Genomic DNA, 16,152 nt, shown 5'->3' on the forward strand with positions numbered 1-16,152 from the left:
ATTAGTCAGCAATCCTGAAGCCTCATACTCCCGTACTACACTGATACTACTGATGTAGAACACCATAGCTGGGCTGAAAAGGGTGTTGTGGGTGGCCAAATTTGGGGCTACGTGCATGAGCAGGTAAGGGGAACAAGTAGAGGAAGGCTGGCTTGCCTGGGTGAATTGGTTGATTATGTTTTTGTACTCCTCCCGGGCGACAAAGTGCGGCTTGACCTTCCACGAGTCAAAGAATTTGCGCAGGAAGGGGGTGCTCGATGCCAGCCCACTCATGCTTAGCAGACCGCTCGGCTGCATGTACACCTGATCAGGCACAGTCACAGCTCAGTCACTTAGCTCATGTCGACTGAGTCCTTCAAGATTTGACAGCATTACATTGGCCATGTGGGGCTGATCAAGCCAATCTCACTGTAAAAGACCACGACAATTTCATGCCCGACTGATGCTGTTTTGACAAAAGGAAGGATCTCCTCAGGACCCGATCATCCGATTAGTAATCCCTTAGACTCGGGAGCCTCTCGACAGAAGGCATTGGAGTGGTCTCCCGGCTGACCTTGTCAAAGGCTGATGCTAGGTAGTAAGACAATGTGCCACCGATGCCTGCTTCGCCAAACGCATCCGCGTATGCCATGGTCAGCACCCGCCCCTGAGCCCGTTCCCTGCAAGTGTTTTACTCCATTCAATGACTGTTATTCCTACCATCATTATCACACGCTATTTTCCTGCCTGAGGCAAGGTGCGCCTGCAGACAAGCTGCAGGCAAAGGCTGCCATCCTACCCCTTGATGGACTCGCCACATCCAAGCAAGACCCAATCAAACGTGAGCACGGTGCTCAGAAATTATACCGACCCCCCGCCAGCCGGGGCCACTTCCACCCCCTTCAGTTTGGTACAGGTAGCCACATTTATTAGTATCAGTCCATTTCATGTCCCAATAAATGTGAATCCGGGTCGCACCTGAAATCTGTGACAGCATTTCGCAGCTCCTGTATCTGTGCGAGCCCCTGGTACTGCTGATTTGCCCCAAACGTTGCAATCACACCCTTCACCCTCTCATCCGTGCTGGCCAGCCTCAATGCCTCCACCGCCTGGCAGATCCACCCAAGAGATTTCAAAAATTCAGGTGTTGGGCTAGTATTATTTGTTGTACGTTGTCGAGACGTGAAAAAGCATCATGTGAGACTCAGACCCAGCACGTAGACGCACCTGTCTGAGCTCTAGTTGCTTGCGAAAGCGTCCTGTGAACTGCAGCCATCATGCAATTCATCTCAGAAACCCAGTACTCAGCAAAATACTGAGTGAATGGAAACAGTAAGACGGTGAAGAATAAGCTTCACTTTGGAGGCATTGGGGAAGTGCATGTGCCATGTCGTGACTTACCTGAAAGAAGGGATTCAATGGGGCAGCCTGTTCGACCAGATCGATGCCCTCCAAATCTATCTCCAGTATAAATTCTGGCGGCAGCTTCATGGCATTCTGCAGGCATGCAATGTGCAGTGTGTGAATATTCCGATGCCTGGGTCCATGATCCCTAGCAGGTGCAACATTACCGAGAGACGTTCTGGAGCAACAGCATGCACGATATAAAGATTACTTGCCTTTCTGGCCTGTCGCACAGCATAAGCTGACGCTGCAGTGCTGGCAACAGTGACCACTCCGACAGCAACCAGGCCTCGCCTTGCCACCTTCCAGATGAAGCTGGTGGCCATCAAAAAGACAGATGCGCCTGTTTCTATGCTTTTACAATTCTGAAGATACTGTGAATATTCTGAATCTCATCAAGGAATCTTATTTGGTGTTTCGATGGCACTGATCGCAATCAGATGAACCTACGTGAGAACTTTCCGGGCTGCATTCCCAAACCCGATTGTGTGTCGAGATGAGATATTGTCTTTATCAGCATCACAGGATTCACAGAGAGTATCACCGATACGCGGTAGCTGTGGGAAGTCAACGACAGGCCATGTGTACCGTTACTAATGAGTTCTACTTTGGGCATGCAAGACGATCGAATGATCACAATTGAAACAATGGAAGGCTCACCATTTTACAGATCTGCGCTTTAATCAAGGCCCTCGCGAGCTCATGGCCTTGCAAGCTCAATAGGCCAGTCTTGGCGCACCGCGGGATTTCACAATATTGTGCGACAAATACCAGGGGCATTTGACTGCGCACGCATGCATATGCAGGGAAATTTTTTCAGTTCGATAGTACAACAGGAGATCTGAAGGTCATCTCAAGAAGTGAAAACCTCCCACAGTCCTACATACAATAATAATTTACAAGTTGTGCAAAATCAGATCTAGATAGGATCTACACTGTCTTGAGCTCTCATGAGCGATGGCTGCTCAACAAACCACATTTATGCTCACTCAGGCACGCCTTATACTGACGGTGATCTGTCTGCAAGAACCACTGGTAGGGTCATAGCGCTATTACCAGGTGCAGATGTTTGATGCCATAGCTGCCAAGAAGCCTGCATCAATATCATGGGGAAGTCTTGCTCTTGCACCAGGGCAGAAGGAGATTGGTGCTAGCCTTGTAGTCTTTGTAGGCTGCATCTTTGCCATAGCGCTTCTCATGTGACTTCTCCAGAGTGGGGATGCCTGTGGCAACAACATAACATTGGCCCAAAAAGTACCCAAATACGCTGCAAGAGTTCCATTCCAGACTGGAGAAGACCAAGGGCACAGTGAAAATATTGCAGATCATTTGCATTAAATCTGTGAGAAACATATCCAGCTTCTCGTACAGCTCACCGGAAACATAAAGCAGCAGGAAGATGGTGAAGGCAGGACTGGCAATGATCCAGGGGTGCTTGGCAAAAACCCCGTGCGTGCCAGCCAGCACTGTCAAAGAAGTCCACAGCAAGATCTCTCCAAAGTAGTTTGGGTGGCGGCAGAGCGCAAACAGACCGCTGTCCATGAACCTGCACATATGAACCACTCGTCCTCAGACATTCGAGCCAACTGTGAGACGATCTGTCGCGCCATGATCATATAGTCTCCATTCGCTCAAATGGATCACATTTTTTGTCAACGGCAAATTCTCTCCTTTGCACATCAGCTGTTTGTTGCCCACACAATGATAAATGATCAATCGCATCAACTAGCGTCATTTAAGTATGGTGCAGATACTTGGGTTCAGTAGAGCCGCACTTGTCTGGATGTGCAGACTTGAAGTAGAACTTCTGCAGGTCAGCAACCGTCTCAATGGCGAAGCCAGCAAGGAAGCCGGCGGCAGCTATCCAGCCCAGTGGCCCAAGAGGTGCTGCAGGAGTCAATGTCTGCACCCGGAGCAATTTTCACATCAGCTTCTGCATTAGATACCAGAGCACCAACCTCCCTGCACTTTATGCATGGGACTGCCAGCACTCACAGAAAATAAGACAGCACGACTGAAGAGCACATTGCAGGCAGACCCAAGCCAAAACACCTCAGCTCTCCAGTTGTCTCCTCCCATTGCCAGGAGTGTTGCATGCATGATAGAATCTGATTAAGGCTGACCTGGCTGACGGTTATGGGCAGCAGCACAATCCATCCCCAAAGGCTCTGAGCAGTCCAGAACCCTGCCAGCTTTATTGGGTACCTGCACATGCTCCTCGCTCAGTCTCCGCTTGTATTTGGCATTTACCCCAGTGCCCTAGATAAGTGAGCACCTGCAGGGAAATAAAACATGGCCAGATGCTTGCTCAGCCGGATTCCAGTGCAGCCCAGCTCTTAAAATAAAAAAAGGTTCTCTTTTAAAATGGCTTCGATTACTGCCAACACCCTGGAGGCCTCTCACATGCTGCGTCCAGTCAGCAGCGGCTCCGACTCATCCCGGGGGAACAGGAAGTTCAGCCGCGCGTCCTTCCCGGTCTGCAGCACGCGCCAGAACAGGTACCCAGCCAGCCGCGTGCCCCACAGCGTCACTGCTCCCGCCAGGAAGAGGCTCTTGGACGGCTGAAACAGGCGCAGGTTGTGCATGTGGCATGCCGCCGCATGCGTCGCCCATGCAGAGGCTATGAATGCTGTCGTGCCCTGCATATGGACAACCCCTATAACTATTGTTTTTATATCACACTTTTCGTGCTAGAGGCACGGCCACCCAATGCTAGGTCATAATGTGAGTGGCGCGCTCAGCAGATGTTGTCTGTATGCATATAGGCGCATGTACACCAGTAGACAAGCAGGGCATTGCTTCTGCATGCAGCAGCCGTTCGACATGTTTTCAACAGGAGCTCTTTGCAGCATGCATGTTTGAATGGCTTGGCCCTGTCAGATAGGCCGCAAGCGGAAAAGCAGGCCACTGCACTGGAACCTGGGTCAGCAGTCAGGAAGTAGCAGGGCAAAGCAGATAGATTGGCCGTACCGTAAGATCGGTGATTTTGTGCGAGCGGGTGACGGCTGTGACGGCGAATCCAGCAGTGTTGAAGCCAACAATGACCAGGGCTGACCGCTTCAATGCTTGCACTGGAGGACAAACACAGGGTGTCTTCAGCACGCAATGGATCAGCAGATTGTCATGGGAACAAACAGAGACAATGTCCTGGGAGGTGTGGCTCTGCTGACAAGGAGGAGATGCGCACATATAGCTGGAGAGACCATCTGAGGCGGTACAGTATGGAGGCCTGCGGGCATGAGCCTTACTCTCAGCCATATCATGCTTCTTTTTAGACATTCCAACATTTTCGCACAGTTTCTCGGAAGATTAGAGCAAATATTAGAGACATAAAACGATTGGACATGAACACATGGACTTTGGCATAACGGCTCGCACCTTGGACCCAGACTTGACAATCGCTACACAATCAAACAAAGCTTGCAAAGTTGCTGTTTTAAGAAAGCATTGCAACGAACTTGAAATTCCCGATCGGGCAATGTACCATATGGAATTCCACGACACCTCACGTAGACATCACGCGATCACTATATATAGTCTCAACTCCCCTCCGACACCAGCTTCCTCGGGGGAGAAAGTTTCAGCGACAGTTTCCATGCAATCGAACTTCGTTGATAACAATATACTTGGACGGCGTCTTCTGCAAGGCATCTGGGCGTGACAGCATAAAGGAAGGCTTGTAGTGATCCTCCTACTATTTGACGCCCCAGAAGAACCGGTGCAGTCAATCTCGATGGCCGATGACGAGGGTCAGAAGGTTTTGTTGTACGTGTATGACCTCAGTCAAGGATTCGCCGCTCAAGTGTCACAAGCTGTGCTGGGCAAACACGTAAGCAGCTCAGATGAATACTCCTGACACAGCCTTGTGAAGTGTGATGCAGCTCATGTTTATCTGATTTATATGCAAAGTGCTGGTCCTTTCTCCTCTGTTATTGGATCAAGCAGCTCAAACTACTTGTGCTCTCCGCAGATTGCTGGCATTTGGCACACATCAGTAGTGGTCGGTGGTTTCGAGTACTTTTATGGTGGAGGAGTGCAGAAGGCTCTAGCTGGCAGCACACCGTATGGGCATCCTGTCGAGATAGTAAACCTGGGGTGAGTGGCTGACCTACCTCGTGTTCTCTGGACTAGCAGGAGTGGTATGGAAGCAATTAGTATGAGTTCAAGGCACTGTTTCTCGGTCTGCCTCTGCTGTTAATAGAGGGTGTCTTCTTGGACACAGTTGCCTTTGTTGTACAAGTGTGGTGCTATCAGGGGACACCTCGTGATCAAGCCTTGCTCCTATGCCATGCATCGGATGCCTGGCACAAGGAGACAGTCTTCAGAACTGCGGCAACTTTAAGTCGCAAAAACCTCATCGTGTGATGAGTTTAGCTGATATTAGTATGTTGTGCTTGGTTTACAGGCACACGCAGATCCCCCAGGAGGTGTTGAATGACTACGTCAACGAGCTGAGCCAGGTGTTCACGCCACAGGCTTACAACCTTTTCACCAACAACTGCAACAACTTCAGCAATGAGCTTGCCACCTTCCTCACAGGGCAGCCCATCCCGGTGAGCACCTCAGCTCTGCCTTTACTGAAAAGGAATTTGTTCCTGTACAGATTGATTTCTCAGGGGTCTTCTCTGCCCTTGACAAGTCTGCCTCAGTAGTGCATCTTTTGAGTTGTCCTTCGAGCACAGGCGGGCTCCCAGATCAAGTGGGCACCATCTGCTGGAACCCGACTCCATGGACGAAGTTAGGGGATCCCAACGAGTGAAAAACACATCTGCTTTCAATTGACAAGTCTGTAATCGAGGTGGTAAAATGCAGGAGCACATCACCAGCTTGCCATCAGAAGTCCTCTCGACTCCCATGGGCCGCATGCTAGCTCCCATGCTCTCAGGTGGGGTATTGACATTGCCTTAATGTATTACTACCAAGATGACATGTTTTAGTTGTCTCTCCTGTATCTGCTCACATGCATGAGCAGCAAGACATGCAACTCAGACTTGCTCATCGCCATCTGGGTCCTGCAGCATTCTTTCAAATTTGAACTTTGAATGTTCTGCATAATAGAGAGCGTTTTGCAATGTCATTTACGTTTTCACAAGGACAAGGAGTGGTTTCTGTTGCAGGTGTGGAGTCTCAGTTAGGCAATGTGCAGGCGGGCGACTCACCCCTACAGCTCAATTCGCCCATTCCAGGCTTTATGCTGCCGCAGCTGCAGCAGGGAACTCCTGCGCAGACGGGCCCCTCTGCAAGCAGCAGCGCCGCTCCAGCTCAACCAACACCTCCAATTATGACATGTTTATTCCTGTGATTGACTGAGTGCAAATATACGCTGGGCACTCGAGAAACTTGCTTTGAGTGTGCATCGTCAGAAACAATCTTCCTTGCAAGTGATGCACACTAACAAATATTTCCCCTGCTACAGTTTATTGTGGATTTATACAGCTGTGCCTCTTCCTCTCTTGGGCAGGAGCTAATGCATCGCCTTCATTGTTCATAAGCTTATGCCACAACAAAAGCCATGCAGCTACGCTTCGCTCAATGATGATTGGCCCATCAATGAGAGCATCATTTGGAGGTTTCTGCAATGCTGATGAGGATGTTTGATGGTGCAGATCCAGTTGCTGCGCCAGTCAAGGAGTCAGCAGGGGCCAGTCGAGCTCCGGCAGTAGAGAAGCAGGAGGCAGCAGGGCCTAGCCGGGGATATTCTATAAATGACTCGGATCAGGTAGGTATCAAATATCCATCTGGTCGCTATTTTCTTCGCAGCAATAGAGCTGATCCGCGACTGCAGCAGAATCCTTTGGATGGGGTTTTGGACAGAGTAAGTACAGACAAGTTTTCGCAATCAAACCAGTACAAAGAGCAAATACGTTAGTGCTGTACACTTTGCGAAGCCAGATGTTGGATAGTGCATTTCAGCTGGCTGCCTGGCAGTCGTTGCTCGGAGCTTTAAAAAGACCGCATTGCGCGTGTAGGCCTGCATGCATTTGTAATAATTACTAATCACACTGTAATTGCATGCCTGCAGGCAAAGGCAGCACAGAAGGCGGCTTTTGAGGCAGCAGTGCGCGCAGAGTTTGCCCGCATCATGGCGGTTGGCAAGAACACTGCCAACGAAGCAGCTGCGCTTGCTGTGGCGGCTGCTCGGCAAAGTCTCGCTCGCGGGCAGATGTAATTTTTATGTTGCAGATCTGCTACAATATGTTCTGCTGTGAAAGCTTTGCCGTGGTGCCATGGCCATTGACATATTGACTTGAGAAATGCCTTTAGCTCCATTTTTTGCATACGTTGCAATGTGCTCCGCAGGATAGCTGAAGCTGCCAATTGATTGCAACAAGTCCACCTTGAGTTTGCATGAGAGTACTCATGAATGCAATGTAAAGTAATCCAAGCAATTGTTGTATTTTAGAGGATGTTGCATCCTGCAATAGTCAGTCAGACTGGCTATCTCAGAGCTGGTGCAAACGAAGCTGTCAAGAAAATCTAAGCCAACTATCTCTCGAGGAACCTTCTCAATGCAGCAATTTTACTGGTGTACAAGCACACGTCCAACTGAGGCATTGGGGCACTATATACTACTGTACACGGATATGCAAAGGCCTGCAGCGGGTGTCAGCACTTCTGCATCTCTGGCAGCTTCTCGGGAGCGGCTACGCGGCTGGGGAGCTGACTGGGCGCTGAGTCATGCCATCGGATCCTGTGTGTGCGCTGTCGCTCTGCAGTGATGATGGCATCGAGCTGCTGCACCGCCCCTTCCAGATCCCCATCTTTGTTCAGCACCACTACGCAACACAAAAATTGTCCCGTTAATCAGACACGAGCGGTGCAACAGGCATAGAACAAGCCTTGGAGAGCATTCTCACTCTTGTCAGGCCATGCAAGGTCAAATTGAGAATAGATTCTAGGCGCCTATTGCGTTCTTAGGGCAAGCCAAAACACATGCCAGCACGACCCCAAAGGGGTTCAAAAGAAGCACATGCTTGGTCTAATGTGATGAGGGACACCTTGGAGAGTGATCAGGAACATGACTCACCATAGTCAAACTCCCCTATGTGCTGCATCTCCTGCCGGGCAGTCTCCACACGCGTGATCATCTTGTCCTGTTACAATGAGGAGAGGAGATCATTGACAATTCTTCAGTGAAATACATTCACAACACAATTTGTGTGGAGCATGTATATAATTGAGTGCCACCTTGCTGCTGAAGGGAGTACATGCCATGAGCTACATGTCATGACACACACCAAAAAATGCATCACAGATTCTTCCAGGTAATTAAACCGCTCTCTTACCATTGGCTCTGTCTTTCGGTCGATCAAACGTTTGACCAGCGCAGCCTCTGACTCAGCCACCTGCACACAGCCAGACTCGGCCTTTCCAATTTATTGATACTCGAATTCTTTCTGGTCAATCTTCAGAGTAGCAATGCAGACACGTATTGCCAATCCTTCCTTGCAGCAGAGAGCGCCCAATCAATTGGACCCTGACCTCCACCACTTTGCTGATGCAGATTTGTCCCAGAACAATGCCATGCATTGAACTTTGCCGTTTGGGGCTCAGATGGTGACAGCCTGAAGCTGTCACACTCGGCATCAACAACCCACCAGGAAGATGGAGACCGCGTCTGGGAATTTCCGGCGCACAGTCTGGGCGCCCTGGATGTCGAGCCGGAAGATCACATTCGTGCCCCGCGCGAGCGCCTCCAAAACCTTTGGGTCAGCCACAGAAGGTCAATCAACTTTCCACCCACATGCAGAAGAATACTTAAAGTGGCCACTGACATCCTCGCCACACCGACTGCATGCATGCGACGGGATGCTTGGGTGGATTGACAAGTGTTGCTCATTATGCAGCTGCTGACACTGCCTCTCGAGTTGCTCACAGGCATCAGGGATGCCACAGACAGAACACCCAACAAGTGGTCTTTCAGAATGTTGAAGGTGTTATTCCCGATCACGGATCCCATCTGCAGGCTGCCACAATGCGCGTTCGCCAGATGGCTTGGATCGCATCTTGGAAGGGCTGAAAGATTGCCTAAGGGAGGGGTAACAATCCCACCTGTGTCTTGGGGATGCCCTTGTACTCGCCATAGACCAGAGCCCACTCCAGCAGCTCATCCGAGCGGATCCACTCCTCAAACTGCTCCTTGCTCACAAAGAAGTAATCAACGCCCTCCACCTCCCCTGGCCGCTTCGGCCTGCACAGTACAAGTCTGCATTACTACCAGCCGACTTTGTTGCTGAAATGCAGGATGCTGAGCACCTTGATTGATGCGGCACACAGGCACGACAAGTAATGTTCACGCATGATTCCAAAACCCAGCTATCTGCAAGCTTGATTGGCTTCCTCCCATAGCCACAAGTCATCCCCGCCTGCTGCCACAGAGACAGGCGTGGCCTTGAAGTCTTCTCCCCTAGCTACAGGAGCTCCCTGGTAGCTTTGGCATTGATAAAAATTGTATGATGTCCAGAGAGTGCGTGCCTGGAAGTTGCAGTGACCACAAAGTGCAGGTCGGGCCGCTTGGCCTGGAGATCCTTTATGACAGCGTCCTTGCCCACACCGCTTGGTCCACTGATGACCACCTTCACTGGCTCCAGCGCAGGAATCTGCATGGCAAAATGTTCAGTGCATGCATCACACGCACATGCTGAGCATTGCAGCTGCATTACCGTGCGCAGGAAAGCCGTCTCAATCTGACAGGATGTGCACTGGCAACCCCATGATGCAAAGAAGGGTACTTTCTGGCAAGAGTCACGGTCCTGCCGTGCAATAATTCTATGCAGAGCAATTGCTCTTGTCTCCCCAGTATGCACAGAAGCTTGGGTAATGATGCGAGCAAGTGAGAAGTGAATGGGCAGAGCAGTGGATGCGCAGAGCAGCACCGACGGCGCTGTGCTGAGCTTTCCTAATTCAGCTTCCACGGCCCGGCACATCTCTGCAGTCGAATATGACTCTGCGGAGGCCGATGCTGCAGCCTGTTGGCTGCTGGTCCCCATTCTAAACCTTCTTTCCCATCCCTGGCTGCCAGGCAAGCTGGCTAGCCCTGCAGAGGAAGTCACAATCTCAATTTGCTGCCATAAAATCGCGGGCTGTGTGCTGAAGTAAGTGCTGTGTGTGGTCTGGACGACAATGAAGCAACGCACACACTGCACGCCGAGCCACCACAAAGCATGGCATACAAGTGTTTCAGCATATCATGGTTTAGCAGACCTTGCTTCGTGAGATCCCTTTTGGCTGCAGCATATGGGCTAGCGGGAACGCTGCATTGCCATGTAGCATACGGATATCGCAACTGCCTCAGCAGAGAGCTCACATTTGCTGCTCTCATGTGGGAAGAATCGGCCCTCTAAAAAATGTGGTCACTTCACGAAGTTCAGCCGTTAATCGACTGCACGTCTACAACATTGTAGTAAAAAAACTTTTCTGCTTTGTATGCGCCCAAACAAGGGGAGAATTGTGTTTTGCCGTGAAGTAGGGTGAAATGGTTCAGTGACTGCGTCCTTCCAGATCAAAAGCTTAACACTCAGAAATCTTGGGAAGGATTTCTTCCGAAGATAAGTTGCAGTATATAATCGAAACTGGTCGCTTGTTCGCACATTGATGCACAGCAACAAGTCTCCTCGGAAATTGTCGACGTCATCACACGTGCATTCACATGCTGGAAATTTTCGATCTTTATATGCTGCCCATTGCCGAGGAACAATGCACGACAGCAATTGTGAAGCTTTCAAAGGCTCAGGTGCAGATTTTGCAAAGCTAATGCTCACTCATGGTTTTGCAGATCCTCATCGTGTCGATGCATCTGTAACCACTTCTTTGTGCTTGAGACAGCATCAAAGAGCAATTTTGCGACAAACGAATCCAGCAATATCTTGTCTTCGGTGAAAAAACACGAGCGGAGGAAGGCAATTCAGAGATGTTGGGGCTTTAGCCCAAGACGCTCTGATATCAGGGCATTTGTAGGACGGTTTCTAGTCTAATAGCTAGCAGCAGACCATGGTGAGCCCCAAGTCTCCTCCAGAGGAGAGGCACGCACTGCTCAGGACCATCTCTGAGGACAAGGAGAGGGCCCAGCATTCTCCAACGTTGGGGTGATCTGCTATCTTTTGATCACGCGTCTGTCACGATCGATACTTAAATGGATGGATTGTTGTAGAACATTTCATGAAGAAATTGTGTCTAGACATCAAGTCTCTATGCCAACGCTCTTGCGCCGATTGTAGGTCCCTTGCGCACCGCGGCAGAACAGAAGCATTCCAAGTGGAGAGGCCCGAGGCAGCTGCCTCCAGCTCCGACCATGAGCCTGCTTTGGCGTCGCTGTCCAAGTCATGGGGCCAGCGCATCAGGGAATGGCGCTTCAGGCCGATGGGATTGGAGCCAACTCCTGAGCTGGCAGCAGTTGCAGTCGGTGGGCGAATATGAGATCTTTCCCGACTCAACCCCCCTCAAAATTTGCATGCATAGCTGCCCTTTTTATGGATTCTCTTGCTCAAAGACAGCTGTCTGAATGGCCATGCATGAGGCCTAAGAGCACCGCTGATTAGGAGTAGCTACAGTTGTTACTTGCTGAAACCAGCCCATGTTGTGAGCCCTGCAATGTCAGAGCATAGATCGCCTTAGGTGTTGGAGTCAGGATCACTACTGATGCTTGTGTGTCCTGTTTGCGCAGCATACTTTGTGCAGGGTGTGAAGATGAGCCTGGGCACACTCACAGAGCAGTTCTACCTAAAAGACGATCTGCAATTTGACCCTGCCCAGGTGACATGTCCACTCCCTGTTAGTGATGCCGTCAATGATTTTCAATGACATATATTGTACACCGTTTCTTTGTCTCAGACGTCTATGCTGCACGTCAAAGGGTGCCATGTTATCCTGTTGCTGTCTTCTACAGCGCACGTACTTGACAGAGCAGATTTCTTCAGAAGGACTTCCAGAGGGAGAGATTCTATCTATACGGCAGTGCAAGGGACCATAAATGTTAAGACAGCGTGCCATAACACTGGCATATGTCATGCGTGCATGCAGGCTGAGACCTGGAAGGCAATAGCGCACATTCCCTGGATGATCAAGCCACTCTATGGCTTTGTCACTGACAGTTTCCCCATCAATGGGCTGCGCCGGCAGCCCTACATCATCATATGTGGCCTCACGGGTGGGACTTCACCATTTATTAAATTGCTGTTAAGTTTTTTAAGCAACCCAAACCTTTGTGTGCAGCAACAGTACAGCGATTTGTGCTGATTCGGCTTGCATTTTTGGTGAATCTGTATTGCAGCAAGGCTTATGGTCATGACCAGTAGCACTGTCAGAAGCGTTAGTATCTGTCGAGGTACCAAAGCAAAGCTGCAGGGGTCTACATGTTGCAAAGGACATCTGCATGGGTCAGTGTATATCTGAATGGCAGCACAAGAGATCACAATGCCAAAAAGGCACCATTTTATTTTTGCATTCTCCGACACCTGTTGCCTGTTGCAGGCACAGCTGCATTTGCGCTGCTGAGCGCGCTGCCGGCGGCGCCGCTGCCGGCTCTCCTGCTGATGACGGCGGGCGAGCTGGCAATCGCTTTTTCTGATGTCGTCATCGACGGTGCGCTGATGTCATGGCATGGTCCTGTCTTTCATGGCATGTGGGCCTGCTTACACAGGCATGCCTGCTTGCTTTTAACTCTTGAGTCATTCCCATGTGATTAGCGCTTGGGCCTAAGTGACCCTGTCCTGACCTCACTTACTGTTCAATCCTGGCTGCACCGCAGAGCTCTGGACTCAGCTGTCCCAGTTATTGACCGGTGTAGAAGAGTCCAGCTTTGATCAACAGGGAAATGAAGGATATCTTTTGCGCGAAGCAGGGGTCGTGGTGGAGAGATCGCGGGGGGAGGACCAGGCCACAGCCGGCTCGCTGCAATCCATCTGCTGGGGGTCCCAGGTGTTTAGTACCCTTTTCACCCTTCCATTTATAAAAGAATGGCCCATACACTTCCTTTCTGTGTGTCGACTTGAAGTACATAGACTTTTTACCACGTGGAAATCAATGCTGAGTGCTCCTTTTCTCGGGTACGCCCAAATGCGCCAAGTCATGTCTAGACTCGCACCTTGGGCAGCATCATTGTATATGAACCACTCTGCTTCTCTGCATGCTGTGCATGGTCACTACTGAATCTGAGGAACTCTGCTCGTTTGGGTTGATCACCAAGTGAACAAGGATCTCTTTGTTCTCAGGCTGTGGGCGTCTTATCAAGTGCATACACCAGCGGCTGGCTCGTTGGCTTGGTGGGTGCACGGCCGGTGCTGGGTCTTATGGCATTCTTCCCACTGCTAATGTGCGGCACGGCGTTTTTAATCAAGGAGCGCCGGCGGTCCCCCCAGTCGGCGGACCTGGAGGTTGCGGCGGTCCCCCCGGCGGTGGCGCACGGGGTTGATGAAAGCGAGGGGCTGCTAGGGGAACCCTGGAGGAAAGACGGCGATGATGCACAGGAAGGTGAGCTTGCATGTTGAACGGTGAAATCCTCATTATTACAAAATGGATTCCCGATATTGGTTTTTGAACAAGAAGTCTAGTTCAAGTCAGTGAACATCTGGAAGGTGGGGCTGTCAAGCAAAATGGGTAGAGCATTGACGAACAGCCATACTGCATGTGCATCTGGTTTGGACGGTAGCTGACCGATTTGGCAGTTTGCAAGGTGACATCACACATTCAAATGTCAGGCAGATGCTTAGGCAGTTGCTTTTGTTGGGCATCTGAGGCGTTACTTGGTGTTTGCCTGGACGCAGGCGCTGCGGGTGCGCTGCAGTCGAACACTGAGCGATTGAAGCAGCAGCTGTGGGCTCTGTGGCAGGCCATAACCATGCCCCAGATCCTGCTACCTGCCGCCTTCATCTTCCTGTGGCAGGTGACTGGACCATGTCATTTTAAGCGTGATTAACAATCCCGAAGGATATTGTCTTGTATGTCGCATCTGCAGCAGCTGCAGCGCACACAGAGCTGTCTCAAAACAATTAGCCGCATTGAACACAACGACTTTGCCACGAGTAAGCATTGGATCATCAAACTCACAATCAGAATTGCATCTCTTGGATCTTAGAAGAATAAATCCCCGAAATGGAATACAGTGTCATTGCCATCTCTTCTGTGGATCGTTAAAGCAGACTGGGCTCATGCTCTGGCACCTAGAATTGTGCCATCTAGCTTGGAAAGATCCCTACCTTTGCATGTTGGGAAATTTGGTGCAGATGTATGATGCATGCCTCATGAGACTTGTACTCCAACACCTCTGCAAAGATATCCTGACATGTGCAAAATGTGAGTCTTGTGATTTGCAGGCGGGCCCGTCAGCGGGCGGGGCGATGTTTTTCTTCTACACCAACTACCTGGGGTTCAGCCCCGAATTTGTGGGCCGCATCAAATTGCTTGATGGAGTGGCCCAGCTCCTAGGTAGGCATCTCACTCAGCCAAATGAGGAGTTTCACCCCTTCATCCCCTGCACTAAGTATGAAAGTAGACATGAACCCTAAATCCTTTAAATAATCCATAAGCCTGTGTACAAACGTGTGATAGCCTGCCTAGTACACGTGCAGCAGAAAGGGTGTCAGCAGTAAAACTACTCTCAGTGCCTGTACAAGCAGGCAAGCACCCAAACAGACAAGGCTGCAAGTGACAAAGACAAATGACTTGTGCAATGGGACCAGACGCGAGCCTCCATCTGTGATATTTTGTCGTCCAGACTGGAAAATGAGAGTGCGCTGCGCATGCTTGATTGCACGGATGCTTTGCAATTGCAGGCTGATGTGTTGCTTGCCTTCAGGTGTGTATCTCTTCAATGTGTTCCTGCGAAAGGTACAGCTGCGGCGGCTCTTCTTTGGACTTGCCTTGGCGGGTGTGGCCGCAGGATTCACTCAGCTTGTGCTGGTTACGGGTAAGCCCCAATCTGAAGCATCATGTTGCTTTCAAGGCAGCATACATGATTTGCTTCACCTTTTTCTCCTCTCAACACCGCGCATTCAGGGGACAGTCATTTAGCTGTTACTTTAGAATTCCCTGGTGCGATCTGTTCAGATGACAGAGCTCAGAGACTGGCAGTCATTGCAGGTGCCAACCGGAAGATCGGGCTGGATGACAAGCTATTTGTGCTGGCTGACTCAGTCTTAGTCACCGGCCTGGGCCGCATTGCGCTCATGCCATGCCTTGTCCTGGCTGCTCGCGTGTGCCCAGAGGTGACTAAACAATTTCATTTATCTACTCAGCTGTTGTGGTTGAAATCCCGCATTTGCAAAAAAAACATTGCACAGAGATCCATATACGGTATGGCTGCTGAAGTTTCTGGTGCATGTTTCTGGTGCATCTTTCTGCTTCTGTGAAATCCTAGCCCTGTACACTCTTTCCTGGCACATCAAGCTGATTTCCTCAGCCAGACGTTTGTCTTTGAACCTAAACCTCCTCACAAGTGGGAGCTACCGGTACAGTAAGGTACCATGATAAGATTTCCATTGGCTCATTTCATAGTCATTTGCTGCACAGGGAGTGGAAGCGACGCTGTATGCAGCGCTGATGAGCGTGTCTAACGCAGCAAGCGGCGCAGGGGATTTATTGGGTGCAGCGCTGACTAAGCTTTTAGGCATCACCGCTTATGAGTTTGGCAACATGTCATGGCTGGTGCTTGTGTGCACTTTGTGCGGCTTCCTTCCCCTGCCCTTCCTGCGGCTAATCCCTGACACGCAAAAACACACCCCGCTTCCCACCGAGGCCCCTGTGTGACAAATCTGCTCGCCTGATTTGTCACAA

The 16,152-nt window shown here is 50.4% G+C and overlaps 4 protein-coding genes across 4 annotated transcripts; 2 read left to right on the forward strand and 2 right to left on the reverse strand.

The window, feature by feature from the left end:
* Positions 1-2,042: 2,042 nt before the first annotated feature.
* Positions 2,043-4,844, reverse strand: COCSUDRAFT_53574 (DUF1295-domain-containing protein). Its single transcript, XM_005647022.1, has 8 exons — positions 4,762-4,844; positions 4,571-4,612; positions 4,354-4,454; positions 3,787-4,022; positions 3,507-3,588; positions 3,159-3,286; positions 2,760-2,929; positions 2,043-2,606 (listed from the first exon to the last, which is right to left on the reverse strand). The coding sequence occupies exons 2-8, from the start codon at positions 4,587-4,589 to the stop codon at positions 2,488-2,490; spliced, it is 855 nt and encodes a 284-aa protein (XP_005647079.1). The 5' UTR covers positions 4,590-4,612; positions 4,762-4,844; the 3' UTR covers positions 2,043-2,487.
* A 154-nt stretch (positions 4,845-4,998) lies between these two features.
* COCSUDRAFT_66273 (DUF862-domain-containing protein) lies at positions 4,999-7,770 on the forward strand. The gene is made up of 7 exons (XM_005647023.1): positions 4,999-5,212; positions 5,354-5,478; positions 5,789-5,936; positions 6,196-6,268; positions 6,501-6,671; positions 6,990-7,102; positions 7,406-7,770. The coding sequence occupies exons 1-7, from the start codon at positions 5,117-5,119 to the stop codon at positions 7,550-7,552; spliced, it is 873 nt and encodes a 290-aa protein (XP_005647080.1). The 5' UTR covers positions 4,999-5,116; the 3' UTR covers positions 7,553-7,770.
* On the reverse strand, positions 7,763-10,942 carry COCSUDRAFT_23884 (guanylate kinase). Its single transcript, XM_005647024.1, has 8 exons — positions 10,588-10,942; positions 10,260-10,420; positions 9,859-9,983; positions 9,436-9,574; positions 8,982-9,086; positions 8,670-8,729; positions 8,411-8,477; positions 7,763-8,159 (listed from the first exon to the last, which is right to left on the reverse strand). Exons 1-8 carry the CDS (start codon positions 10,703-10,705, stop codon positions 7,990-7,992), a joined length of 945 nt encoding a protein of 314 aa, XP_005647081.1. The 5' UTR covers positions 10,706-10,942; the 3' UTR covers positions 7,763-7,989.
* Positions 10,943-12,021: 1,079 nt separating this feature from the next.
* COCSUDRAFT_16147 (Biopterin transport-related protein BT1) lies at positions 12,022-16,125 on the forward strand (the record flags this gene model as incomplete). Its single annotated transcript, XM_005647025.1, has 10 exons — positions 12,022-12,135; positions 12,403-12,529; positions 12,853-12,963; positions 13,223-13,299; positions 13,593-13,763; positions 14,165-14,263; positions 14,694-14,805; positions 15,176-15,286; positions 15,460-15,584; positions 15,889-16,125. 10 exons carry the CDS (start codon positions 12,022-12,024, stop codon positions 16,123-16,125), a joined length of 1,284 nt encoding a protein of 427 aa, XP_005647082.1.
* Between the last annotated feature and the right edge of the window lie 27 nt (positions 16,126-16,152).

The sequence above is a fragment of the Coccomyxa subellipsoidea genome (genome assembly GCF_000258705.1).
Source record: "Coccomyxa subellipsoidea C-169, whole genome shotgun sequence".
NCBI lineage: Eukaryota > Viridiplantae > Chlorophyta > Trebouxiophyceae > Coccomyxaceae > Coccomyxa > Coccomyxa subellipsoidea.